Genomic DNA, 27,394 nt, shown 5'->3' on the forward strand with positions numbered 1-27,394 from the left:
TTGCCATATATCAGATTTCAGTCTGGGATGACATTCGTAGTTGGAAAAACAAATACTATTGTGGTCAATGGCTACATATTTCCTACATTTAAAAATGTATATATCTTATTTTGTGTTGAAACAGGTTTGTTACAAGTGAATTGGTGATTGATGACAGAATTAATATTTTTGGTCTCTTTAAATATTGTGAAACTACTTCACCAGTCGAGAATTAAACTGAGAATAAAAAATGCAATTTGGGAAAGTAACAAATATAACAAAATATAAGGAATTACAGGGAAGAAAACGTGATGAAAACGAAAAACGAAAATGAAAATGTGGTGAACGTTAAAAACAGATGTTACCTGTTTGGATATTGGAGCTGTGATCATTGATAAAAGTCTCTTGAGATCAAGAAGCTCCCTAAAATGATTTTAAAAAGACATTTAATAATTTCACCAGGAAAAATAATGATCACCAATAACTGCTTCATTGAAGTCTTACTTGTCTTTAGTTTTCTGATGTGATCTGTTCGGTCCTCTAGACTTTCTGTCTTGGAGAGGCATCTTGAAACAACCTTCATTACTCTCATTTCTGCAGATCAATCAGATAACACAAATATAAAATATAGTGGTGTGTACTATTTACTGTATTGTCTACCATATAATTATGAGCTGACTTTATGTAATTCGTTTTGAATAACAGCAAGTTTTGAGAGTCCAAAAGCATTGACCAACATAGGCTCATTCTGAAAACGTAGTCCTATATACATTTCTGGAGAGCGCAAATTATGTAGCCAGAAGTACGTATGGCTGCATTTCATCTTTAAAAAGAACGCGAAGGGGGCAGCTGACCTCTTAACTCCATGTGGACGACTTTTTCACTGTTACCAGTTTGTCCAGTGGCTTGCCACATACGTCAGAGGATTTGAGACGCAGAGCGGAACTGACCGTGACGACGGGGTTCGAGGCCGGTAAAGAACAGTTCCAGAAAGCAAGTAAAACAAAAGCTTTAAAATGTAATAAAATAAGTAACGAGTAAATAACAGGGCGAGAATGTGGTAAGATCTTTCTACGTGGTAAAAATCAGGCTGCCGCGAGGGCTTATGTTTTTCTGGATTGCTTTTGAAAACACTATCAGTTGCGTTTAGGGAAGTAGGAGGGTGGGCCAGTCGATCGGTCAGTCAGTCAATCAGTCAGTCGAAAGCGGCCTCTGGTGGATTTATGATATTCTGGTGGAATGGCACTTGTGGAAAAAAAATTGCAATCTCAAAAAGCGTACACAACGGCGTCAGGTAGATTCGTGAAAACAAAAACAGTAAAAAAACGTACCTCCTGGGGACATATTTGTCGCACTCCAGAAATGTATATAGAGGTACCAGGGCTCAACACTAAGGACTGCCCGGTGGCCCGGGGCTAGCGTGAAAGATGCTCGGGACAGTAGCCAGGATAGTTACTGGCCCCTGTCAGCCAGTAACGATGAGCACATAATTTTTTTCCCGTAACCTGGTAACAACCAGCACAGCGAAAATAAGGCAACATGGCGACAACATCAACTATAAGGCTAACAGAAAACGTCTGTTTCTAAAGTCTTTATAAGCTGACAATTACATGGATACAAAATTAAGAAACGGGAAAAAAAGAAAAAAAAAAAGTTGTCAGTTTGGCGAGCCATTTTTATAAAAATAATTTAGAATTGCAATAAAATACCAGCGCATTTTCCATACTGCTCTTTTGTTTGCATAAAATCTTGAATTTTGCTCAATATACATCTATTAACATTATTAAAATGTTTAAATTCTAGATTCACAGACATTATTTAAAACATGTGGCTAAGAAAAATCTATTAACTTTTTTTCTTTTTGGTGGGGCCAATGAAAATTTTGGCAGGGCAAGTAAAAGTCTCAACCACTGGCCCAATTGGCCCAGTAGAAAAAATCCTTAGCGTTGAACCCTGGGTTAATCAGAATGAGCCTGGGTTGACATTAATGATGAGAAGAATTATATTATAATGCTGTTAGAATGAACTTAATTCGAGTTTAAAAAAAAATAAAAATCAACGATCAGGTCTTTGCGTTTTATCAGATATTAGTTTAGTAATATTACACAAATAAGAATGCATTGACCTGAATATAACAGCATAAGCACCATCACAAATGTGATACTGATGTTATAAAACAATTTTATTTTTAATTATTTTCAATTAACATTTTAGACTTTAAGATATTAAGAATTTAAAATATGTTATTTTTCAGATTCACCAATGAAAATAGCTCCAAAGCTGAAGCAAAACATTTGTGCATGTCAGATCAGCGCTGAGGTGTTTCATTTCTGCAATCATCTGTTTTTGAAGAAATCATTTAATGGGTCAATAATTTGTGAATTCGATGATGCCTTCAGTCAGCTGTTTTGATTGGTAGTTTTTAAATGAATGAGTCATTAAACAAGTCCTATGCACCTGATACCATCTAAACTACAAGAACTCAATGAGGAAAATGATGTTTACTTTAAATGTACCACAATCATGTTGCCCTGCTTGCCTTAAATACCTCTCTTGCACAATATCCTGCACAACATTGTTCAGTCTCATGTAAAAGTACTTGTATAGCCTGTCTTATGTGTATACTTAAGTATGTATATGTTAGTTATGCATAGTTTTTATTTATGTCTAGTGTTGTATTTGTATTTATGATTAATATATGTAGCATCGATGTCCTGTGACACACGACATTTCGCTTCTCTGTATGTCCACACATGTAGCGGAATGACAATAAAGCTCGACTTGATTAAGACAGGGACTTGATGACACCTACAGGCGGTTTTAGGATCGAATTGTTTTATCCATTACAGTCCTTTGTTTCAACTGTTTATTTTAGTTTCTAAGCTATCATTGGAAAATGCTTTGGTCAACATGTGTTGTTTTTAAATGTATTATACAACTAATAAACATACAGCTATGGAGTAAAATTGAAAAAACTTGAAAATGTCAGTTTTTCAGAATTAAAGGGATTTATTAGGCATAGGTTTTTAGTTAAAAGTTGTTGTAATCTATATGTCTGATAATAATAAATTCTGATAGAGTCTGACGATAAATCTTCCAATATTCAAATAAATTACTGTCATTTAGATGATTAGATGATTATTTTGTGGTTCTTAGCTCTTCTGTAGTTAAAACATTGTTGTGTTGATTAAAACTCATCATTCACCTCAGAAACACACTCACTGGCCACTTTATTAGGTACACTTTGTTAGTACCAGGTTGGACAAGGCACTTGAAATATTCCTCTGAGATTTTGGATGTTCAAGAAACCAGTCTGAGATGATTCATGCTTTATGACGGTGCGTTATCCTGCTGGAAGTCGCAATCATGAGATGGGTACACTGTGGTCATAAAGAGATGGACATGGTCAGCAACAATACTCAGGTAGGCTGTGGCGTTGGCATGATGCTCAATTGATACTAATGGACCCAAAGTGTACCAAGAAAATATTTCCCACACCATTACACCACCAGCCTGAACTGTTGATACAAGGCAGGATGGATCCATGCTTTCATGTTGTTGATGCCAAATTCTGACCCGACCATCGGAATGACGTAGAAATTCGAGACTCATCAGATCAGGCAACATTTTTCCAATCCTCTATTGTCCAATTTTGTTGCGCCTGTGCGAATTGTAGCCTCAGTTTCCTGTTCAAAGTCCCTTAAATCACTTTTCTTTCCCATTCTGATCCTCGGTTTGAACTGCAGCAGATCATCTTGACCATGTCAACATGCCTAAATGAATTGAGTAGCTGGCTTGTGTTTGTCTGATTAGAAATTAGTGCTAACAAGCATTTGGACAGGTGTACCTAAAAAAGTGCCAGGGGAGTGTATGTTGCATCTGTTTGTTGATTGGACGATTTATCAAAAAATGATTTAATAGTGTTGTTAACAGTTCACAGGATAAAACAATTATATATTTATTAAACATAAACAGTTGAAGTCAAAATTATTAGCCCCCCTTTACTTTTTCTTATATATATAAAAAATGAAGCAATGGAAATATTAGGGTATCACTCGAAAATGTTTAGTATGTCTGGATTTACTGGCTTTAAAGTTATGTGTTTGTGATATATATATATATATATATATATATATATATATATATATATATATATATATATATATATATATATATATGTATGTATACATATATGTATGTTACATATATATGTAATATATATATATATATATATATATATATATATATATATATATATATATATATATATATATATATATATATATATATATATATTTCACAAACACATAACTTTAAAGCCAGTAAATCCAGACATACTAAACATTTTCGAGTGATACCCTAATATTTCCATTGCTTCATTTTCATATTATATCATATTTTCATAAATAATACATGAACAATAAAGTATTCAAGTTTGAGTTGACAGAGCTCAAGTGAAATATGTTTGCAGACGTGTTGTTTTAATTAGCAAACAATGTTTCACAAACAGTGACGTAACGTTATTTGGACATCACAGGTGAAGTTCATTAACGTTACATTAATTCATAACTGACGTACTGACTGTTATCATTTTACACACGAATTTACAAAAATATAAATATATTATGCAGCTTGAAACGTGTCCCTATCTTATCTTTCTTCATAATAAATGCCTCTGGCGTTCATATACAGACATTTCACGAGTGACTGAGGTAATACTTCTTGAGGGCACAGACTATGGAAGACATTTAACAGCTTGATATTTGCAGGATGTGTTTTCCTCACCTGTGTGGTTCTGGAATGTTCCGTGTTTTTTACTCGCATTGCTGAAGGTCGTCAAGCATATCAGTGTAGTTTGAGAAGACAACAGACAGAAGCGCGAATCAGGAACGTGGAGACACGCAGCAGCCAGTCACACGCGGCGATGTTGAAGCGTCTGCGGTTACTATAGTGATGCTCAACTCGAGTTTCGCTTTTTTCCACTGATACCAGCCCCTAATGAAAGTCATATCAACAACACACGTTGCAATTAAATAACCGTGTACATACAGCGATGGGAAAATGTCAATCTCTGCATTTACTAAGTATGTGTTTGGCTAAAAAATATATATAATTGGTGTTATTCTATAAAGGTCTAATAATTTACTAACCCTGCTGAAAAATCCAGTTTAAACAAGTCTAGGTTGGTTGGCTGGTTTTAGCTGGTCGACCAGGCTGGTTTTAGAGGGTTTTGGCCATTTCAAGGCTGGTTTCCAGCCATTTCCAGCCTGGTCTTAGCTGGTCTGGCTGCAAAATGACCAGCTAAAACCAGCTTGACCAGTCTGGTTTAAGCTGGACAAAGCTGGTTTTAGCTGGTCACCCCCCCCCCCCCCCCCCCCCCCCCACGGTCTTTTAAAGTATTTTTAAAAATCAGAATAGCAAATATTCATTTGTTGGGATTAAAAATCCTACACTCGCCAGCCACTTTGTTAGGTACACCGGTATAAATGCTTTCTAATTAGCCAATCAAATGGCAGCATCTCAGTGCATTTAGACATGTAGACATGGTCAAGATGATCTGCTGCAGCTCAAATCGAGCATCAGAATGAGGAAGAAAGCTGACTTTAAACGTGGCATAGTTGTTGGTGCCAGACGGGCTGCTCTAAATATTTCAGAAACACAAATATTTCAGGCATCACAAATGCCTTGTTGATTCTAGAATTCAGAGGAGAATGGCCAGACTGGTTCCAGCCGATAGAAAGGCAACACAGTAACTCAAATAAGCACTCATTACAACCGAGGTCTGCAGAAGAGCATCTCTGAACACACAACACGTCCAACCTTGAGGCGGATGGGCTACAGCAGCAGAAGACCACACCGGGTACCAGGGCCGGAGTGGCACTCCTTTTCAACCCTGGAGTTTCAAGCCTCAGACAGGCCCACCTCAGTTCACGACTGACTATATTAAAATAAGGTCATTCCAATTCAGTTTCTAATTACACTATCACGTCTTTTTTTGAGAAAACAGCTGCTTTAGAACTTAAAATGTTCAACAACCCTAACAGTATTACATGTCTTAACAATAAAAAAAAAAAAAAAAATCATACTCAGACGAGGATCAAACCTGAGTCAGCAGCATCGTAATCTAACGTGCTAACCACTGGACCACAACAGTTGAATATTGAGGAGTGACTCATCTGACTTATATCAGATAGATTTAGACCTCGCGGCCAAAAAACGCACCGGCCCACCGGGAATTCTCCCGGTCCTCCCGATTAGCCAATCCGGGCCTGCCGGGTGCCACTCCTGTCAGCTAAGAACAGGAAACTGAGGCTACAATTCACACAGACTCACCTAAACTGGACATAGAAGATTGGAGAAACGTTGCCTGCTCTGACGAGTCTCGATTTCTGCTGCGGCATTCGCGTGGTAGGGTCAGAATTTGGCGTCAACAACCTGAAAGCATGGATCCATCCTGCTTTGAATCAACAGTTTAGGTTGCTGCAGGTGGTGTAATGGTGTGGGGGGATTTTTTCTTGGCACACTTTGGGCTCATTAGTACCGAGTTTCAACACCACAGCCTACCTATTGTTGCTCACCATGTCCATCCCTTCAAGACCACAGTGTACCCATCTTCTGATGGCTACTTCCAGCAGGATAACGCACCATGTCATAAAGCACAAATCATCTCAGACTAGTTTCTTGAACATGACAATGAGTTCACTGTAATCAAATGGCCTACACAGTCACCAGAGCTCAATCCAATAGAGAATTTAAACGGGAGAACGGGAGATTCGCATCATGAATGTGCAGCCGACAAATCTGCACCAAAAACCCTGAGGAATATTTCCAGTACCTTGTTGAATTTATCCCACGAAGGATCAAGGAGGCATGTTCTGAAGGCAAAAGGGGTCCAACCCGGTGCTAGAAAGGTGTACCTAATAAAGTGGCCAGTAAGTCAAACATCACAAAACCAAACTGAACAGAATTAATAAATGATACTCCTTTAGATTAATACACACACACACACACACACACACACACACACACACACACACACACGCTCTGCAAAGTTGCTATAACCCACAAGTAAAATCATTGAGTTTGTTTTGGAACAATTTAATAATTGCTTTATTACATGTGATTTTACTACGTGTTTAAGTTGACTTAATAAGGGAACTGTTTTGGTCTCTTCAATTTATTAAGGTCAAATGGTTGCTAAGCAATGCTTAAGGAAACACTAACATAATTAGGGATGAATATTTAATGCCAGTATTAAGACCCTTTTTATTTTTCACGTTTAACGAAGGATTCCCTTATAACTAATTTCTTAGCTTAAGGGCTTTCATGCAACAGGGCCTGTAAGCATTAAAAAATCTGACCTAAAAGCTTGCATGCACAAACCATTTCCTTTTGATAACTATCGTTCGGATTTAATAAGTCAAAAGTTCAATAAAGCCAGCCTCTTTTTTTTATCTCATCTCATAAACGGATGTATGCGTCAGTGGTGAGTGTACGAAAGATAAATAAACGTGCACATACTAATCAATATTTGTGTTCCCTCATGCTGTTATTGCTGTAGAGAAGCCTTCATTAAACCTCTAGCCAACTGTACTTCCATCATCAACATGGTAAGAGCAACATAACATTATTTGTGCTTTCAGCTTTATGCTTTTATGACACAAGAATGCATGTTTCATAGTGAACTACTAAACGTGTGTTGAAACAATACGGCGAATGCATTTCATGAAGAGTGATTGTTCAAAATCAGATTTGCATGTTCTTGGCTCTCCATGGAATTTAAATATTATAGATGCAGTGTTTTACATTTTGGTTAATTGTTAGCCGAGTCTGCTGTAAAATACCTAACAATTCCCAAACGTACAGTAAATGTGGACAAATCTCATTTAGGTCTAGCTGAATGAACTCTTCAATGTGGCTCTTCTCAACGGACGTCTGTGGGAATAATACCTTTCGGATGAAATCTTAGAAGATTTTGGGAAACACAGAGACATTTGAGGTAAGGAAAGAGAGCTGTAAGACTATTTGCACTTCAATTGTTTTAAGTAGATCCCCTTTGTGTCAAAATAACAAGTCATTTCAAACAAATATCTAAACAAATATATATGAACAGTTCAGCCACACTTTAAATAGTCTAAAAAATGTATTGTATAACATATGAAGAGTTTTGATGCAAAAACCTCCAAGTGCCGTCTGCAATTTTGCAGCCTTCTTTGTTTATGTTGAGATATTTCACTTTAAAAACCAGGAAAAGGACTTACTAATTGCCTTAAAATTGATATTACTGAACATATACAGGAGCCTGATTAAAATGTTCATTTCAGAGGAAAATTTCAGATAGCATTTAGAGATTTTAGCATCTAAACTCTTCATATATATATATATATATATAGTTGAAGTCAGAATTATTAGCCCTCCTGATTTTTTAGGCCGCTTGTTTATTTTTCCCCCAATTTCTGTTTAACGGAGAGCAGATTTTTTTCAACACATTTCTAATCATAATAGTTTTAATAACTCATCTCTAATAACTGATTTATTTTATCTTTGCCATGATGACAGTAAATAATATTTGATTAGATATTTTTCAAGACACTTCTATACAGCTTAAAGTGACATTTAAAGGCTTAACTAGGTTAATTAGGTTAACTAGGCAGGTTAGAGTAATTAGGCAAGTTATTGTATAACAGTGGTTTGTTCTTTAGATTAGCGAGAAATAATATAACTTAAAGGGGCTAATAATTTTGTCCCTAAAATGGTGTTTAAAAAATTAAAAACTGCTTTTATTCTAGCCAAAATAAAACAAATAAGACTTTCTCCAAAAGAAAAAAATATTATCAGACATACTGTGAAAATTTCCTTGCTCTGTTAAACAACATTTGGAAGATATTTAAAAAAGAAGAAAAAAATTTGAAGGGGGCTAATAATTTCGACTTCAACTGTATGTGTGTATATATATATACACACACACACACACACACACACACACACACACACACACACACACACACACACACACACACACACACACACACACACACACATATACATATATATATATATATATATATATATATATATATATATATATATATATATATATATAAAGTTGAAGTCAGAATTATTAGCCCCCCTATTTATCTTTCCTCTAATTTCTGTTTAACGGAGAGAAGATTTTTTTAACACATTTCTAAACATAATAGTTTTAATAACTCATTTCTAATAACTGATTTATTTTATCTTTGCCATGATGACAGTAAATAATATTTGATTAGATATTTTTCAAGACACTTCTATACAGCTTAAAGTGACATCTAAAGGCTTAACTAGGTTAATTAGGCAGGTTAGGGTAATTAGGCAAGTTATTGTATAATGATGGTTTGTTCTGTAGACTATCGAAAAAATTGGAAAGTTCAGAGCAGCAGAACTTTTTCTGTAACCTTCCCAAGCCTTGAGACAATCCTGTCTTGAAAGTCTACAAACAATTCCTTTGTCTTCATGCTTGGTTTGTGCTTTGACATGTACTGTCAACCCTGGGAGCTTATATAGACAGATGTATGCCTTTTCAAACATGTCCAATCAACTGAATTGACCACAGCTGAACTCAAATTAAACTGCTGAAACATCTTAAGAATGATCAATGGAAACAGAATGCACCTGAGCTCAATTTACAGCTTCACGGCAAAGGCTGTGAATACTGATGCACATGTGATTTTTCAGGTTTTTTATTTTTAATAAATTTGCAACAATTTCAAAAACTCTTTTTTCACATTGTCATTATGGGTGATTGTGTGTAGAATTCTGAGGAAATACATGAATTTAATCCATTTTGAAATAAGGCTGTAATATAAAAAATGTGGAAAAAGTGAAGCGCCATGAACACTTTCCGGATTGCACTGTATTAATCTAGTGTATGTCATTAAAAAATCTGACTATTTATACGCTCTGTGCATTAAACTAAAGTCTTTTTGGTGGCCAAAGGGACATCAGTGTGTTGAGGTCAAATGGATGAAAAGGTTTTGACACCACATTAATACACATTTTTGAGTTTTGACACGTCTTTTTTGAAATAAAGGAGGCTTGATTTGTCAGAGAACACTATACTGTCTAATTCAGAAGTTTTTAAAGAGACCATAACATTTATTTTCACATAATAACCTAGCGGACAGCATTGAAAATGATTGACTTTTGTTCCGTAGCTCCGTACAATAAAATACATCAAATTAACATCAGTTAATTCAAAAAAGTCTTTTTTTGGTGGACAAAAGGGCATCAATGTATGAACATACAGGTTTGACATCAAAATGATTTACATTTTTGACATGTTTCTTAGACTTTGTTTTAACATCAAATCATCCAATAACACTTTACTAATTTCACTAATGTGACACCAACTTGTGGATGTCAAATAGGCGTAAAGGTTTTGACATCAAAACTATTGACATTTTTACATGTTTCTCAGACGTTGTTATGACATCAAGGTGGTTTAAGTCATCTGATAACTCTCCACTGTCAAATTCTGATGTTTTTCAGAGACCTTAAAATTGAAAACATTTTCACATATTTATACATATACCTTATATTTTCACATATACCTTAAAAACATTTTCACATATTAACATAGCGGACGGCATTGAAAATGATTGACTTTTGTCCCTTAGCTCCGTACAATAAAATACATCAAATTAACATCAGCTAATTGAAAAAAAGTCTTTTCATGGTGGACAAAAGGGCATCAATGGATGAACATACAGGTTTGACATCAAATCGGTTTACATTTTTGACATGTTTCTCAAGCCTCCTGTCCAATGCACACGACAAATGACAAGCGACAGACCGGAAGTCATTCATTTCTGATGGAGAGTAGTCTGGGAGCTGCATGGAGTTACGATCATCTCCGTGTGCGGTAAATTGGAATCTGAACTAAGTTGCAGATCCATTGTATAATATTTAATATTTAAACTCCTGCGACTAGACCTTATGCGACCGACCGACCGGATGTGATGTGCAAGCAGGTCCGTGTGTGCGAGATGAGAAATATGAGTTTATTTGGTTATTTTTTGAATTAGAAAAAGTCTAATAAATGTCATTAATAAAGTAATAAAAATCCAATTTTTTATTGTTGTCCACATTCCCTTCAATACATTTTTAGCGGTCTATGAGTTTCTAGTATTCATTCATTCATTTAACCACAGAGAGTACAGACTCTTGCTTTTGCACTCCTTTATTTCGGACACTGCGAGAACAGCTTCTCTCTCATGGTGCAGGTCAGAACTGAAAATACTGTGCGACTGCCGTGTCCATATGTCGTGTGCAGTGTAACTGAGCGTTCACACCGAAAGCGGTGAGAGCGTCCAAGGTCGCTCTGGCCACCCTGGCGACAACGCTGTCTGCCTTCAGCTCCAGCGTCAAAATTTGCTACATTGATCTCGTATTTAAAGGAGCCGTTGCAGCATATCAGTTACATTCCTGCATAAAACATGTTTCTAGCGTGAAAATGTACTTCTTATCGAATTAATTTAACAATGGAAGATGGACAATGGAATAAGTTGCATGTGGTGTGGTTTTGCTCCACGTAATTATGCAATGTGTCTATATGTCTGAAATATCCTGAAGCAGCAATACTGTTTTGTACTGTCGCATGAGATTTTTTTTTAAAGATAAATATATATAACATTAATGCACATCAGTAACTCGCCAGTAACTTATTTAATGCATGTTCCTGCAAAAAAAAATTGTAAATAATTAATAATCCGTCAACCGCAATCAGCAAACCCTTGGGAACAACTGTGGTCGAAACCGAAGTTCACAGGTCTGTGTTCTCTGAACTCCTCTCAAGCGGTGGACTTCTTCATTCTGATTGCTTCCCGCCGAACCGCATCATAGCTCATTACCAAAAGTTGACTAGATTTCAACTCTCCTCGACGCCCACGCTGGCGAAGACACGCCGCGCTGCTCCTCGCCGCTTAACGCCACCAGCTCTCATTGAAAATGAATGGCTTTCTGCTACTTTGCTACTCTTTCGGTGGGAATGAATGTTTAAGGCGGCTTCAGACTTCGTTTCAACATCAAGTCATCCAAAAACTCTCTACTAATTCTACTTATTTAACACCAACTTGTGTTAGTAAAGGTTTTAACCTCAAAACAGTTTACATTAACATGTTTCTTAGACATCATTTTGCCATCAAGGTGGATTAAGTCATCCGATAACTCTACTGTCAAATTCTGATGTTTTTCAGAGACCTTTGGAGTGCAAAAATGATCAACCAGTGGGTGATTTTCGCCGTCTACGTCCTGACATTTTTAATCGGCCTTCCAGCGAATCTTCTGGCCATCTGCACGTTCATTAAAAAACTCGGAGACAAACCCAGTCCCAACGACATCCTGCTCTTCCACCTGACCACTTCAGATCTGGTCTTCCTGCTGTTTCTTCCCTTCAAGATGTACGAAGCCTTCATGGGCATGAAATGGCACTTACCGCAGACCCTGTGCTCCATCGCCTCCTTCTTCTTCTTCACCACGATTTACACCAGCTCTCTGCTGCTAATGGCTATAGCTGTGGATCGCTATTTAGGACTAGCCTTCCCGTTCAAATACCGAATGCTACGTAAACCGATTTACGCCACGGTAGGTTGTGTTTTTATATGGCTAGTCAGCGCGGCTCATTGCAGTATCGTGTTTATCATCGTTCATATGCCAGATCAGAACACAAACGAATCGGTTTGCTACGAAGAATTTACTGAAGAGCAGAAAAGGATCTTGCTGCCAGTTCGGCTGGAGTTTTTTGTGGTCATTTACACGCTGCCGCTCCTAGTTTGTGTCTTCTGCTACATTAACTGTATCAATATATTGTACAGCAGGCCTCATATTGTTAAAGTGAAGAAGCAAAGAGCCATTGGGATGGCGTTGTGCACACTTACCATCTTTTTACTGTGTTTTTTACCTTATAACCTGTCGCATCTAGTAGGTTACAGCAGCAATAAAAGCCCGCCGTGGAGATATTACACGCTTTTGCCGAGCACACTCAACACTTGTCTGGATCCCTTCGTCTTTTACTTTTCATCCTCAACTTTCCGCGAAAGCAAAACAGTTTCTTTGCTGAAGACGTGGTGCTTTAAAAGACACAAGAGAAATTATACGAAGACAGAAACTGAACTGAATGTTGTAGCGATATGAGCTTTTACATTTCATTGTCACGTTTTTTTAAATTTAGTTTCTATTATTTTTCATGAATCTAACATTTATTATTTGTAGCTGTTTTTTACAATTTATCAACAAAATAAAGAAGTGTCTTACCTTGAACATGCGACGTCTTTTCCATGTTAAATTAAGTTTTGTGACGTCGAAGTGTGAATTTTCTAACTGAGGTACAGTTTTATTCCCATATAGTCACAGTTTCTTTACTGTGCATTCACATGGGGCTTCAGCGTCAATGCTTGACGAGGGTGTGTCTGAAGTTACGCCACATTCACACAGGGCGTCAGCGTCAACGCTACCCGTTTACTTTGAATAGGTTAGGTAGGGTGTTACCGAATTGCATTGTGGATCTGTCGGTGCCGCTTTAGTGGCGTTGCTCGTTGCAGATGTTAGGACGGAAGAGGGAAGGGTCAGCCAATCAGATTGCTGTATGCAAATACACCAGCTCAGACAGTAGCCGATTGCTGACTTAATTTCATTGGCTGACGCTGCTATGATGATCGCGTCAGCCCCAACTTCAGGCATGCCCTCTGTCAAGCGTTGACGCTGAATCAGGCGTTACGGTGCATTCACACGGGGCTTCAGCGTCAACGCTTGACAGAGGGCGTGCCTGAAGTTGTGTCAATGAAATTAAGTCAGCAATCGGCTACTGTCTGAGCTGGTGTATTTGCATACAGCCATCAGCTGACGCTTCCGTTGGTGCTTGAAAAGTTGAGAAAGTCCTAACTTCTGCACCGAGCAACGCCACTGAAGTGGCACCGACGGATCCACAATGCAATTTGATGACACCCATTCAAAGTGAATGAGAAGCATTAAAGCTGACGCCCCTTGTGAATGAGACGTTAGGGCTGACACGATCGTCATAGCAGCATCAGCCAATGAATTTAGTCCGCAATCTGCTACTGTCTGAGCTGGGATATTTAAATAAAGCGATCTGATTGGCTGATGCTTCCGTTGGTGCTTGAAAAGTTGAGAAATTCCAAATGCTGACAGATCTACAATTCAGTTCGGCAATGCTTGACATCACCCATTGAAAGTGAATAGGAAGCGTTGACGCTGATGCCCCATCTAAATGAGGCGTAAAGGTGCTGTATGTAAGTTTTTGACTCTTCTAAAGCTTAAAAATACCATAATATGTTTGCAGATACTTAAGAAATATGCTAAGTGAACATTCGTGTTTATCTGAAAAACAATGCTAAAGACAGATATTCTGCTTTGAAAATGAGAGTAACGTCTTTGTTTTGGTTCTTTTAACCCGTCCAATGTCAGTTTAGCTGATTATATTTCAGAACCCGGGTTGCCTTGGTGAAAAACAGCGCATTTCATTCATTCAATCATGAAGCCTCTCAAAGTGTGAGTCCATGAGTGAAATGCGACCTCCGGTGGACAACAGCAGACTCAGAAATATTCGTAATATAACGTAAACATTAGGTGAGGAGGTTAAACTGTAAACCCGTGTCCTAACGTGACGCTACATGACAAGATTTGCAGTGATAAGCAATTGGGCTGTTTGCACTAGACGGAACACGACAGAAATGTAAATACAGCCATTCAGAAGCACAGAATAGTGCACTCACTGCACTCCAACAAAACGGTAAAGTTTATGATCTAATTAATACATATTAAACCTCTTTAGCATTATTAAATGTAGATGCTGAATCACTGATATGTGTTGGCTTGCACTGAGACACGGTTCTAAAATTACATTTTAAACAGTTTATTTTCCAGATCTGAGGTGAACTATCTGCTGCTGCTTTCAGTAGTATGACAATAAATGTCATGTATAATGGCATTCAGACTCGCATCATTAGCATTTAACACTGAATAAAGCACATGAGGTGTAACTGAGCTGATCATTATCAGTTTTCTGTTGTTCAGCTGGAAGAAATAGAAGCAAAAACTCCTTTTAGTATGAAGAATATTCCTTCTATCACGTGTTGTTGCTTTTATATACAGTAGAGCACGATTTAAATCAGCCTTTAGGCTCGATAGTCAGGCTCGCTCCTGTTGGTGTTGTCAATCTGACAACCTGTGCTTGCATGTTTTGATCCAGGATTGCAATACCTAGTTCAACCACTGAGTGTCAAACTTACATACTGCACCTTTAATAATACAATTTCAAGAAAGTATTATATATAAGTTTATTAAACTATATTTTATTGGTTACATTTAATGTTAGTGATCAAAGAGTTAAACTTTTATTTTAGAGAATAATTGTATTGGACCAATAGGCTACTGGTTTCATTAAAAGTGCAAACCTGCAACTCATACATCCAAATTTTGCCAAGTACATTGTGTTTTTCTGACAGGATTTCACAATTCTGTCAGTGTTTTATGCATTATGCAAATCACAGGGTCTTAAAATTTACCATTTATTTCATGTATATATATTTTTTTACGTATCATGCAAACATTCAATCGGTTCCTCCAAGCCAAACATTAAACAAACAAAACAACAATAAATGACAAGAACAAATTTTATTAGAGATTTTTCACTCTGTGCATGAAAAATGCTTCAGTTAATTCAAGTGATTCAAATCTTAAATGAGTATTGTTGTGATTGCAACTAGTGAAATCTGACAGTGTCTTTTTTCTCTGTATTTTATAAGTGGGATCAGATAATCAAATACTTGGGTGATGAATGTTTGCTTGTCTCTGGTTTTAGCGAGTGCCGGCCACTCTTCTGCATTCATGCATCCTGTAGGCACACATGTAAAAAATACCTGCAGAAACAAAACACACATTTAGGAGATCAACAGCTGAACCACACATACAGTTGAAACCATTTAAAAAAAAGTCAGAAGTTATGTGACTAAACTTTTTCTCTTTTAGGTAAGTTAGGATTATCTAATTTGTTTCTGTAATGCTTAATAGCAGAATAATGAGAGAGATATTTTTGAAAAATTGTTTTAATTTTTCTTAAAAGTCAAGTTTACAATTAACAACCTTGTCAAGGTTTTGGAAGTCTCTGATTGGCTGATTGACAACATTTGAGTTAATTGGAGGCACAACTGTAGAATAGTATTTAAGGAAAACCTCAAACACACTGCTTCCTTGTGTGACAACAAGGGAAAATCAGCAAACCAGAATCAACAAAAAATACAGATATAAATTTGCTCAATTAAACTGGGAAAAATAATATTTGGAGACATGTCCTGTGCTCTGATGGAACTAAGATTGAACTGTTTGGCCATAATGACCAAATTTGGAGAACAAAAGGGGAAAGATTACAAGCCCAGAAACACCATGCCAGCTGTGAAGTATGGGGGCGGCAGCATCATGTTGTGGGGCTGGTTTGTTGCAGGAAGGACTGGTCCACTTAACAGCATCATGAAGAAAGAACATTATGGAGAAATACTGAAGCAACATCTCAAGACATCAGTCAGGAAATTAAAACTTTACCACAAATGGGTCTTCCAAACAGACCATGACCCTAAGCATACTGCCAAATAAGTTAAAATGAGCTTTAAGGACAACACAGTGAATGTTTTGGAGTGGCCATCACAAAGCCCTGATCTCAATCCTATAGAAAATTTGTGGGCAGTTACACCAATTCTGACTGAGTTACAACAATTCTGTCAGGAGGAATGGGCCAAAATTCCTTCAAACTATTGTGAGAAGCTTGTGGAAGGATACCCAAAATATTTGACCAAAGTAATACAGCCTAAAAGCAAAACTAAAAAAAAAACACTAAGGAAATGTAGGTAAACTTTTGACTGTCTAGAAATTAATAAAACAATTCTCCAAAAAAAATGCTCTCATTATTCTGGTATTTAGCAAATGTAAATCATTTAGGTAATCCTAACGTACCTAAAATAGTAAACGTTTAGTATGATTTACCATCAGACATTTTTTTAAAAAATGGTTATGTTCCTTTTTTTAGAGTGTATGTAAACTTCTGGTTTCAACTGTACATTCAGTAATTCAATATATGGTGCACAATATTGTTATCATTGATTTTAATCAATTAGGTAACGTTTACCAATGATACTTTGCATGCTCGAGTGACCTGCAACTCATTGCATGCTCGAGTGACGTCACTGGCGTCACTGTCTCCGTTCGGTCACACACTGTGTGCTTGAAGTTTGGACTTGCTATTTACTCGCAATTTAAATCTTAATCATTAAATTCTTCCTCATTCGCTAAGTATTTGTCTCTCCTACTTAGGGTGACCAAACCCTTAATACATTTATACAAACAAAGCTGCTTTAAAAACGGTCTGTCCCTCGAGCATCCGCCTGTTGTTTGTAGCTTTAGCCTGCTAGCGCCGCTGGTCAGCTAAAGCTACCGACCTCTTTAACCATACACTTTTGACTTACTGGCTTTGCTCTTTACCCCGTAAAATGTCGCTTCCGTCTCTGTCCTTGTGTGCAGGAGAAGCATCGATGGAGGCGTTGGAGCTGGAGCTGGAAGAAGTGGAGTCCCAGATCCGCGCGCTGGTGGTAAGACGGTCGCGGCTACGGGAACGGCTTCTAGCCGTACCTAATGCTAAGGCCGTCTCATCACCTAAGGTACGTGGAAATTACAACCACATCATTCCCTCTACCTCAACCCCGCGTCCTTCTCTGTCCAGGCCCAGCGCACCCGGGGCGCGGCTCAGCCAGGCGTCGTTCACGCCGACACCCGGCTACCACGGCGCCTGGGTGCAGCCGCGCAAGGTGCTTCCCAGATCCCGGGGCAGAACGTCTCCGCCTGTGTTCGAGATCTCCACGGAGAACCGCTTCTCCCCTCTCCGCGAGTCGGGTCCCGATGTGGCCATCATCGGTGACTCGATCGTTCGTCACGTCCGTGCCGCCTCCTCAAAAGGTAATAAAGTACGTACTTTCTGCTTTCCTGGTGCCCGTGTGAAAAATATTTCTACACAGATTCCAACCATCCTGGGCGCTGCCGAGAGCCCTGGTGCCGTTGTCCTCCACGTGGGGACAAACGACACCGGGCTCCGGCAGTCGGAGATCCTGAAGAAGGACTTCAGGAGCCTGATCGAGACGGTTCGACGCACCTCGCCCGCCACGCAGATCATCGTTTCTGGGCCGCTTCCTACCTACCGCCGAGGAAATGAAAGGTTCAGTAGACTTTTAGCTTTGAATGAATGGCTAATAACATGGTGTAAAGAACAGAAATTGCTCTTTGCTAATAACTGGAATCTTTTCTGGGAGCGTCCTAGGCTCTTCCGTCCTGACGGCCTGCACCCCAGTCGAGCCGGAGCTGAACTCCTGTCGGACAACATCTCCAGACTACTTCGCACCATCTGACTAGCAGGTAAAAATTCACAAAATTCACACTATAGCCACCTAGACTCTTGTTCACCCCACTTAAACATCAGTAACGCATATCTGGCGAATCCTATAGAGACTGTGTCTGTTCCTCGTATTATTAGATTAAGAAATAAACGTACTGTGTGCTCCAGGAAAAATCTAGTAAGAATCAAACCAGAAAAACCAGTAGAAAGTGAAAATACAAATTTCGTAAAACTTGGTCTCCTAAACATCAGGTCACTTGCACCTAAAGCACTTATCATTAATGAAATAATAACAGAAAACAATCTTAATGCACTCTGTCTCACTGAAACCTGGCTGAAACAAAATGACTATATTAGCTTAAATGAAGCAACTCCTCCAGGATTCTTATATAAACATGAGGCTCGTCAAACTGGTCGTGGTGGTGGAGTTGCATCAATCTTTAGTGATTTCCTTAATATTAAACAGAGAAACGGACTTATGTTTAGCTCCTTTGAAGTATTATCGCTTAATGTTCAGCTTCCAGATACTATACAAAAACCTATGTTATCTCTCGCTTTAATCACCATATATAGACCCCCAGGACCCTATGTCAAATTTCTAAAAGAATTTTCTGATTTTATTTCTGACTTACTAGTCAAAACTGATAAAATGCTAATTGTAGGTGACTTTAACATCCACATAGATGACGCTAATGATACATTAGGGCTCGCGTTTATGGATTTAATACACTCACTTGGGATAAAGCAAAACGTTGTGGGTCCAACCCATCGCTTAAAGCATACATTAGATCTAATTCTGTCTTATGGAATCGAGGTTATTGACGTAGACATTATACCACAAAGTGATGATATTACAGATCACTACCTCTTACTATATAAGCTATGTTTACCTGAAATCAGCAAACCCGCTCCAATACTCCGCCCTAGTAGAACTATTGTTCCGTCAACTAAAGATGAATTTATAAATAACTTACCTGATCTCTCTCTATTTCGTAATGCACCCGCAAACTCAAATGATCTTGATGTAGTAACCAGCAGTATGGATGCCATCTTTACTAGCACACTAAATACTGTGGCACCCATAAAATTAAAAAAGGCTAGAGAGATTAAAACTATACCATGGTATAATAGTCATACTCGTGCGCTCAAAACAGCAACCCGCGCCCTGGAACGTAAATGGAAAAAAACTAATTTAGAGGTCTTTAGAATTGCGTACAAAGACAGTATGTCCAGCTATAGGAGGGCTCTAAAATCTGCCAGGACCGAGCACCTGCGCAAACTGATAGAAAATAATCATAACAATCCTAGATTTTTATTTAACACCATCTCTAAATTAGCAAATAATCGGTCATCCTTGGAACAAACTACTCCACCGCAAATTAGTAGTGATGACTTCATGAATTTTTTCAGTAATAAAATAGAAGGCTTTAGACAGAAAATAGGAGATGCCAAACTTTCTGCACCGGCTTATACTCCAAATCCTGTAAATATTTCATTAAATCATAATAATAACCTACACTGCTTCAAAATCATAGAACATGAAGAGTTAGTGAAAATTATAAATAGCTCTAAACCAGCTACGTGTATGCTGGACTCAATTCCAACAAAATTACTGAAAGAGCTGCTACCTGCTATAGGAGAACCTCTTCTTAACATTATCAACTCTTCTTTATCTATAGGCCATGTTCCAAACTCTTACAAGCTAGCTGTTATTAAGCCTATTATTAAGAAACCGCAACTAGACACCAACAACTTAGCTAACTATAGGCCTATTTCAAATCTTCCATTTATGTCTAAAATACTAGAAAAAGTTGTTTCCACTCAATTATGCTCTTTTCTGCAGACGAACAATATTTTTGAAGTGTTTCAGTCAGGTTTCAGGGCTCACCACAGTACAGAAACCGCCTTAGTGAAAATAACCAACGATTTACTCTTAGCTGCTGACCGAGGGTGCGTCTCGCTATTAGTTTTACTCGATCTTAGTGCGGCATTTGATACCATTGACCACAATATCCTCATAAATCGCTTAAAGTCTACAGGTGTCCAGGGACAGGCTCTACAATGGTTTAAGTCATACTTAACTGACCGCTACCAGTTTGTAAATCTTAATGGACAGCCTTCACAAATCTGCCCAGTAAAGTATGGGGTGCCTCAAGGATCAGTTTTAGGCCCTTTACTGTTTACAATTTACATGCTACCTATGGGAGACATTATTAGAAGACATGGGATCAGCTTTCACTGCTATGCAGATGATACTCAATTATATATTTCCACTAAACCTGACGAGACGTCTGAACTTTCTAAACTAACTGAGTGTATCAAAGACATCAAAGACTGGATGACCAACAATTTTCTTCTCTTAAACTCAGACAAAACAGAATTATTACTTATTGGGCCTAAATCTTGCACACAGCAGATCTCGCAACTCAATTTACAATTAGAGGGATACAAAGTTAGCTTTAGCTCTACTATAAAAGATTTGGGTGTCATATTAGACAGCAATCTAACTTTTAAAAACCATATATCCCATGTCACAAAAACTGCCTTCTTTCATCTGAGAAATATCGCTAAATTACGAAATATGCTATCCATCACAGATGCAGAAAAGCTAGTCCATGCTTTTATGACTTCGAGACTGGATTACTGTAATGCTCTATTTGCTGGCTGCCCGGCATCCTCTATTAACAAACTTCAATTAGTGCAAAATGCAGCAGCCAGAGTTCTGACCAGGTCTAGAAAATATGATCATATAACCCCAATTTTATCCTCCTTACACTGGCTGCCTGTTAAATTTCGTATTGAATTTAAAATATTACTTCTCACCTATAAAGCTCTAAATAATCTAGCTCCTGTTTATCTAACCAACCTTCTGTCTCGCTACGAACCAACTCGCTCCTTAAGATCTCAAAATTCAGGGCTTCTGGTAGTACCTAGAATAGCAAAATCAAGTAAAGGAGGTCGAGCCTTCTCTTTCATGGCTCCTACACTCTGGAATAGCCTTCCTGGTAATGTCCGAGGCTCAGACACACTCTCCCAGTTCAAAACTAGATTAAAGACCTATCTGTTTAGTAAAGCATACACTCAGTGCATCACCTAGCAGGTTCCACACTGGCTTCTACATCTTGCTTATATACACTATGAACAGCAGCTACGCTAATTATTCTCTTTATTCTCTATTTTCACCTGGGGATACTCATCCCGAGGTCCTCAGATTATGCGGAGTCACTGATTGGATCCAAGACCAGCGACGTGATGATCCCAAGGATTCCATATCCGGGACCAGGCCATATCCTGAGCTGCTGCTGCGCTGATGGTCGTGGGGAGTGGAGAACATGAGTCTGATTCCAGCGACGCTCCAGGGACAGACGAGTCTTCATTGAGGCCATCTTCCAGCATAAACCACGGCGAATGAAGTTCTGCACAAGACTTTTGGCCAGCGGAGAAATTAAAATGGTCGTGCCCAACTGAGTCTGGTTCTCTCAAGGTTTTTTTTCTTCACTCCCATCAGGTGAAGTTTTTTTTCCCTCTCCGCTGTCGCCACTGCCTCGCATGGTTCAGGATTGGTAGAGCTACGCATCGTTGAATTTGCTCTTCAGTGTTTGAACTCTCAGTAATGATTAAATCACACTGAACAGAGCTAAACTGAACTGAACTGAACTTAAACACTAAAACCTGAACCACACTGTTCCAATTACTATGACCATTTATGTGAAGCTGCTTTGACACAATCTACATTGTAAAAGCGCTATACAAATAAAGCTGAATTGAATTGAATTGAATTGAATACTTTATTGTAAAGTGTTACGTATTGTACTTTTGTAATTACGTTTAATTGAAAATGTATTTGCTCTGAACATGTTTATACAATAAAGCAATACACTAAGTTTTTTTTTGGTTATTATACTTCTTAATGTAATATTAATGTAATATATCATGATAATGCCGTATATCGTGAAAGCTTCAGAAATTAATCAAAATAAGAAAATGTAACAGTCGGAAGTCTAAGCCTATGTTTACATGACAAAGATGTAGCCAAAAACAAAAACTCCTGCATCTTTTCTCTTGCATTTGAAAAGTGTTTTACATTTACACAACAAAGTTTTCAAAACGATCTGCATTTATACATCCACGGAAAAGGGCTAAAATGTTGTTATATGTATGCCAGGCCAGTTTTTTGCACTGTTACTTTATGTATGAAGCATTTGCCGTATGCGTCTCTACTGTTAGTATGTAAAGTAATGTAAGGTAATGCAAGAATATCCAGACATTGCAGAAGAAGCGTTAGCAAACACTTGTCTTTAATCTACAATACACCAAACAGATCCCATAAACCTACATGATGTCATCATGTTCGAAGACTTTGTTTAGGGTGTTTACACAGACATGACTACTATGGCACTTTGTAAACTGCTTTCAGATTCATGTGTTTTCATTCCCAAAAAACACTGTCTGGGCACTATTATAATGATCTAGATGCAAAGTCTAAAGCACATGACACAAGAGCATTAAGGGTGTGTCCGAATCCACTTTTGCTATTTTAAGGATGGAAAAATACACTCCCATATGGTCTAAAACCCAACAGGTGGACAACTCTAAACTTTTTTTAAATAAAGCAAATATAAATATGCATTTAAAAAATACTACAACTACTACTACTACTACTAATAATAATAACGTTATACAAAAGCAAGATGTGATGAATAAACTGAAAAAAAAAAAACCTGAGATGAAGAAGTCATGGAGGTAGTGTAAAATAATTTTAACCCTCTCAAGGCAGGCGTTGCAGATTTGCAACAGTTAAAAATTAACTACCTTATTACTCCAGATACATATTTTATGAGTTTTTTTTAACTCAGAAGTGCCACTGCAGGACTTGGTTGTCCATTAGCAACACACAGTTTCCCCACTTGCACACCAGATGACACAAAAGACGAAAACTGTTTCTTGGAGTACCACATGACAAAGTGACTTGGAAACATGACCTACTCAATGAGGATTTGAGATATTGGATTTGGATCCCATGTTGTTTTTGTTGTTGTTCTGCCACAGAAAAGCAATTTGTTACATTGTTTGAAAAAATGTATATAAAAAGTTCATATTCAGTCGTCAGTGTCTAATTACCACACTGGGCCAATGTTGCAAATCTGCAACATCCCAGAACGCCTTGCATGTGAAGGTCTCTCTAAAAAAAAAAAAGAGTCAGGATTCTATTGTACTACCCCATATGATAATTTTCCCCAAATATCAGATGTTTCCTGTTTCTAAAACTTAATTTGAGCCTGAGAGGGTTAATAATAATTTTTGTAATATTTAAATCCTTTAATTCGTTTTCATTCGTAAAGATGTTTGTGAATGTATTGCTGTACATCCTGTGTGTTTTTGTCTCATGTGCTCTGCGCTGGACTTTAGATCTGCTTTCAGCTGGTCTATTGCAGAGTCTATTTTAGTTCTTCAAAATATCAACAAGCCAACAATGCGCCTTAACACACCTCTTATCTAGACTGACACAACCATTAGTCCACAAAGTGGCGCAAATGGATTCGCTATTTAAACAAAATGTTGGAAAATGGAAAAATTAAGGTTGCGCTAGTCTGAAAATAGTAACACATTGGGGCAAACACTTCTTGCACCTTATTGTGCCGGGTGTTTTACAGGGCCCATATTGTGTCAATGAACAGGCAAAATGCATTAAAAGTTTCTTGTATATGGCTGGAAACTTTTGTTGTATAAAAATAAATAAATAGGCAAAACAAATAAATGTGACTCATTTTTAGCTAAAAAACTTTGTGTAAAATGAACTGGCAAAACACACACAATACGTCCCATTTTTGGATGAAAACTTTGTTGTATAAACAAACAAGAAAAACTTAAAATATTTCCCATTTTGGCTGTAAACAAACAGGCAAACTGCATAAATTATTTCCTGATTTTAGCTAAAAGCTCTGTGTAAACGAACAAGCAAATAATATAAAAATGTTCTGTTTCTTGGCTGAAAACTTTGAGTTAACAAACAGACAAAGCACATATAAGGTTTCCGGTTTTGGGCTGAAAAATTTGTGTAAATGAAACAATCATAACGTATAAAAGTTTCCTATTTTTGGCTGAAAACACATAAAAGTTTATGTTTTTTGGCTAAAAACTTTGCGTAAACAAACAGGCAAAATGCAAAAAAGTTTCCAGTTTTGGGCTGAAAACTTTGCGTAAACGAACAGGCAAAATATATTTTAAAAATTCCGGCTTTTGCTGAAAACTTTGCGTAAACGAACAGGTAAAATACATAAAAATTGTCTGGTTTTGGGCTGAAAGCTGTGTAAACAAACAGGCAAACAGTATAATATGTTTCTTATTTTTTGCTGAAAACTTTGCGTAAACGAACAGGCAAAACAGTATAAAAAGTTTCTGTTTTTTTCATGTATAAATTGTTTCCTATTTTGGCTGAAAACTGTGTAAACAAACAGGTAAAGCATAAAAAGTTCCCAATTTTTGGCTGAAATCTTTGTCGTGTAAACATCCTTTAAAGTGGACAATGAAACAAAACTAATGTTAAATCTTTACTGACCTGAAAAAAAGGTCATGAGCAGAGCAACCCAGCCCAGAATGTAGGACCAGGAGAATCTCCAGTCCCCGAAACGCTTTCCCAGGAAGTTGACAGTCACGCCGGTGTAAATGGCCATCGCCAGCAGAACAAACAGAGCTTTAGGAGATACAGAAATTAGACATGAAGATCTCTCAGATTACACTATTCAACAGGTGTACGCAAGAGAAAGACGTACTGGAAATGAAAAACATGATTCCTGCTGCAAAGGAACGGTTGAACCTCTCGAAGGCGGAGAAGTGAGCGAAGGAGAGGATTCCTGCGATTATTCCAGCAAAACACGACATGGCTGACAGGATCATGAAGGCCCGTGTTGCATTCCAGTACGCTGTGAGGATCACAAACATAACATCAGACAGAGACATTAGCCATTGCTAATAGTGACTTTTATAATAAACTTCTCAAAGATTTGATGGTTGGAAAATGGAAGAATGTTATCTTACATTCTTTAGTCCTTTAACTTAATTTTTCAGAAAATTATATTTGTAAAATATTTATTTGTTCTCTAATTTTTTAGGAATAAATTAAAGGTGAATACACACACAAACACACAAATATATACATATATATTGTGTCGAAAAAAGGTTTTGTTTTGACAATTTATGTGTGGGGCTGCACGGTGGCACAGTGGGTGGCACAATCCCCTCATAGCAAAAAGGTCGCTGGTTTGAGCCCTGGCTGGGTCAGTGGGCATTTCTGTGTGGAGTTTGTATGTTCTCCCTGTGTTGGCGTGGGTTTCCTCCAGGTGCTCCCGTTTCCCAACAAGTCCAAACACATGCGCTATAGATGAATTAGGTGAGCTAAATTGTCCGTAGTGTATGTGTGTGAACCGCTGCGTAAAACATATGCTGGATAAGTTGGCGGTTCATTCCGCTGTGGCGACGCCAGATTAATAAAGGGACTAAGCCGGAAAGAAAATGAATGCATGATCCATAGATTTTAGAATCGTAACAACTTAATTCTGCTTAGTTTAGGATGGATGGATGAAAAATACAAATAAATTAAAAATATTAAATAAAAATACAACAGCAGAGCAAAAACGACCGGGTTCTGAAAGTAAAACACTGTTCATTTTTTTTCCACAGGGAAATAGATTTTTTGAAAACAACTGATAAGGCAGACCTCTGATGCCTTTAATCAATCGCCTCTGTTGATCCCATCTGTTCAAAGTAAACAAACTTATAATAGCTGTTTTTAAAAGACATGTGAGTGTGAAATTCATGCACAAAACAATACATTTCATACGAAGCTACACAAAAACAAGAGTTTGTTGATTGGTGTTGTTCAAGACTTATTACCAAGTAAAACTCTGCTGTTATTTTGGGATTTCCGCATCTATTTTGCCTAACCAAATTTAAAAGCTTCCCAAATCCACATGGAGAGGTGTACATGCAAACATTTGGTATCATTTTAAAGAAAACCCTTTGAATTTTCATAAAACACTATTGAAAGTGTTTAAAATAGCTGTATATGTTGTCTGTGTTTTAATAAACATCAAAAAGAGGCGCTTTTTGTATTTTTTTTTTATAAACTCAGATTTGAAAGTGTACCTTCACTTTCAAATCTGAGTCTATAAAAAAGAAATAAAAATATAGACGACATATACAGCTATTTTAAACACTTTCAACAGTGTTTTATGAAAATTCAATGGGTTTTCTTTAAAATGATACCAAATTTTTGCATTTACACCCCTGCATGTGGATTTGGGAAGCTTTAAATTTAGGTTAAATTTAGGCTTTAAAATAGGTTCTGTGTGGTCTAGGGTGCTGTAATTAATTTTGGTGGTTCCTGCACATGTCTAATCATAGGAAAAAAGAAAAATGTCTCCACCATAATCTATCTAATCTATAATCTTGTATTCCAACTGATGAGAGGTGCTACACAAGCCACAGAAACCGATCCTTGTTTACATATTTCACTGTTCTTTTGTTTGATCAAACATAATTCACTGTGTTTGGACCACATCAGACATATAAAAGGATTACTTATGCACATCACCTCAAAAAACCGAGGAGAAATGGCCCTGAAGCGCACAGCATAAGGTAAGAGATGACAGCTGTCTGAGCTATCTGGGGCTGCTAATTGATCATGAATGTATTGTTTACATTCCTGCGCCATGGAAACACCACAATTCATTCGACAACTGTTTGATATGTGAATATAATTCAATAAAAAGAATTATAGAACTGTATGAGCACCGGCAAGAGCTTTCATTTCAGCTATAACTTGTAAATGTGTCATATGAAAAGTATGAAAATGAACCAATGAAAATCCCTAGCTCTGGTCTCCAAAATACTGTGTTTTTAAGTGTAAATACATTTTGTACAGTAGAATAAATACTAAAGTGATGCATATGTACAAATATAGATTCTACACTTTCAAACGAA

At 37.5% G+C, this 27,394-nt stretch overlaps 5 protein-coding genes across 22 annotated transcripts in view; 2 read left to right on the top strand and 3 right to left on the bottom strand.

Moving 5' to 3' along the window:
• The window catches only part of nek10 (NIMA-related kinase 10), a 48,057-nt gene extending 43,126 nt beyond the window's left edge, over positions 1-4,931 (bottom strand). The window contains exons 1-3 of the mRNA XM_087287999.1: positions 4,765-4,931; positions 484-573; positions 345-402 (exon numbers count right to left, since the gene is read on the bottom strand). Coding sequence (XP_087144125.1) covers positions 345-402; positions 484-545 — 120 coding nt within the window. The 5' untranslated portion in view covers positions 546-573; positions 4,765-4,931. The remainder of the gene's footprint in view (positions 1-344; positions 403-483; positions 574-4,764) is intronic.
• The window catches only part of etfb (electron transfer flavoprotein subunit beta), a 458,646-nt gene that overhangs the window by 381,955 nt on the left and 49,297 nt on the right, over positions 1-27,394 (bottom strand). The window lies entirely within an intron of this gene.
• On the top strand, positions 4,914-13,290 carry si:ch211-231m23.4. 2 transcript variants are annotated; one of them, XM_087288197.1, is made up of 4 exons: positions 4,914-5,063; positions 7,541-7,589; positions 7,870-7,978; positions 12,216-13,290. In XM_087288197.1, exon 4 carries the CDS (start codon positions 12,235-12,237, stop codon positions 13,150-13,152), a length of 918 nt encoding a protein of 305 aa, XP_087144323.1. In that variant the 5' UTR covers positions 4,914-5,063; positions 7,541-7,589; positions 7,870-7,978; positions 12,216-12,234; the 3' UTR covers positions 13,153-13,290. The 2 variants fall into 2 exon arrangements, with proteins under 2 accessions (XP_087144323.1, XP_087144322.1); XM_087288196.1 differs by lacking the exon at positions 4,914-5,063 and having other exon boundaries at positions 7,474-7,589.
• The window catches only part of lim2.5 (lens intrinsic membrane protein 2.5), a 425,704-nt gene continuing 413,946 nt past the window's right edge, over positions 15,637-27,394 (bottom strand). For all 6 annotated transcript variants that reach the window (XM_087285702.1, XM_087285704.2, XM_087285701.1 and 3 more), the window contains 3 exons: positions 25,186-25,335; positions 24,972-25,106; positions 15,637-15,896 (listed from right to left, as the gene is read on the bottom strand). In XM_087285702.1, coding sequence (XP_087141828.1) covers positions 15,835-15,896; positions 24,972-25,106; positions 25,186-25,335 — 347 coding nt within the window. In that variant the 3' untranslated portion in view covers positions 15,637-15,834. The remainder of the gene's footprint in view (positions 15,897-24,971; positions 25,107-25,185; positions 25,336-27,394) is intronic.
• LOC147840446 (uncharacterized) lies at positions 17,207-22,191 on the top strand. Of its 12 annotated transcripts, XM_087288215.2 has the most exons (5): positions 17,207-17,390; positions 17,548-17,615; positions 17,747-17,979; positions 18,039-18,235; positions 18,338-22,191. In XM_087288215.2, the coding sequence occupies exons 3-5, from the start codon at positions 17,923-17,925 to the stop codon at positions 18,423-18,425; spliced, it is 342 nt and encodes a 113-aa protein (XP_087144341.1). In that variant the 5' UTR covers positions 17,207-17,390; positions 17,548-17,615; positions 17,747-17,922; the 3' UTR covers positions 18,426-22,191. The 12 variants fall into 12 exon arrangements, with proteins under 12 accessions (XP_087144341.1, XP_087144337.1, XP_087144339.1 ...); XM_087288211.2 differs by having other exon boundaries at positions 17,207-17,446; positions 17,548-17,979; XM_087288213.2 differs by having other exon boundaries at positions 17,207-17,446; positions 18,039-22,191.

This window comes from Danio rerio, chromosome 16, assembly GCF_052040795.2.
Source record: "Danio rerio strain M-AB ecotype USA chromosome 16, GRCz13ab, whole genome shotgun sequence".
In the NCBI taxonomy this organism is placed as follows: Eukaryota; Metazoa; Chordata; class Actinopteri; order Cypriniformes; family Danionidae; genus Danio; species Danio rerio.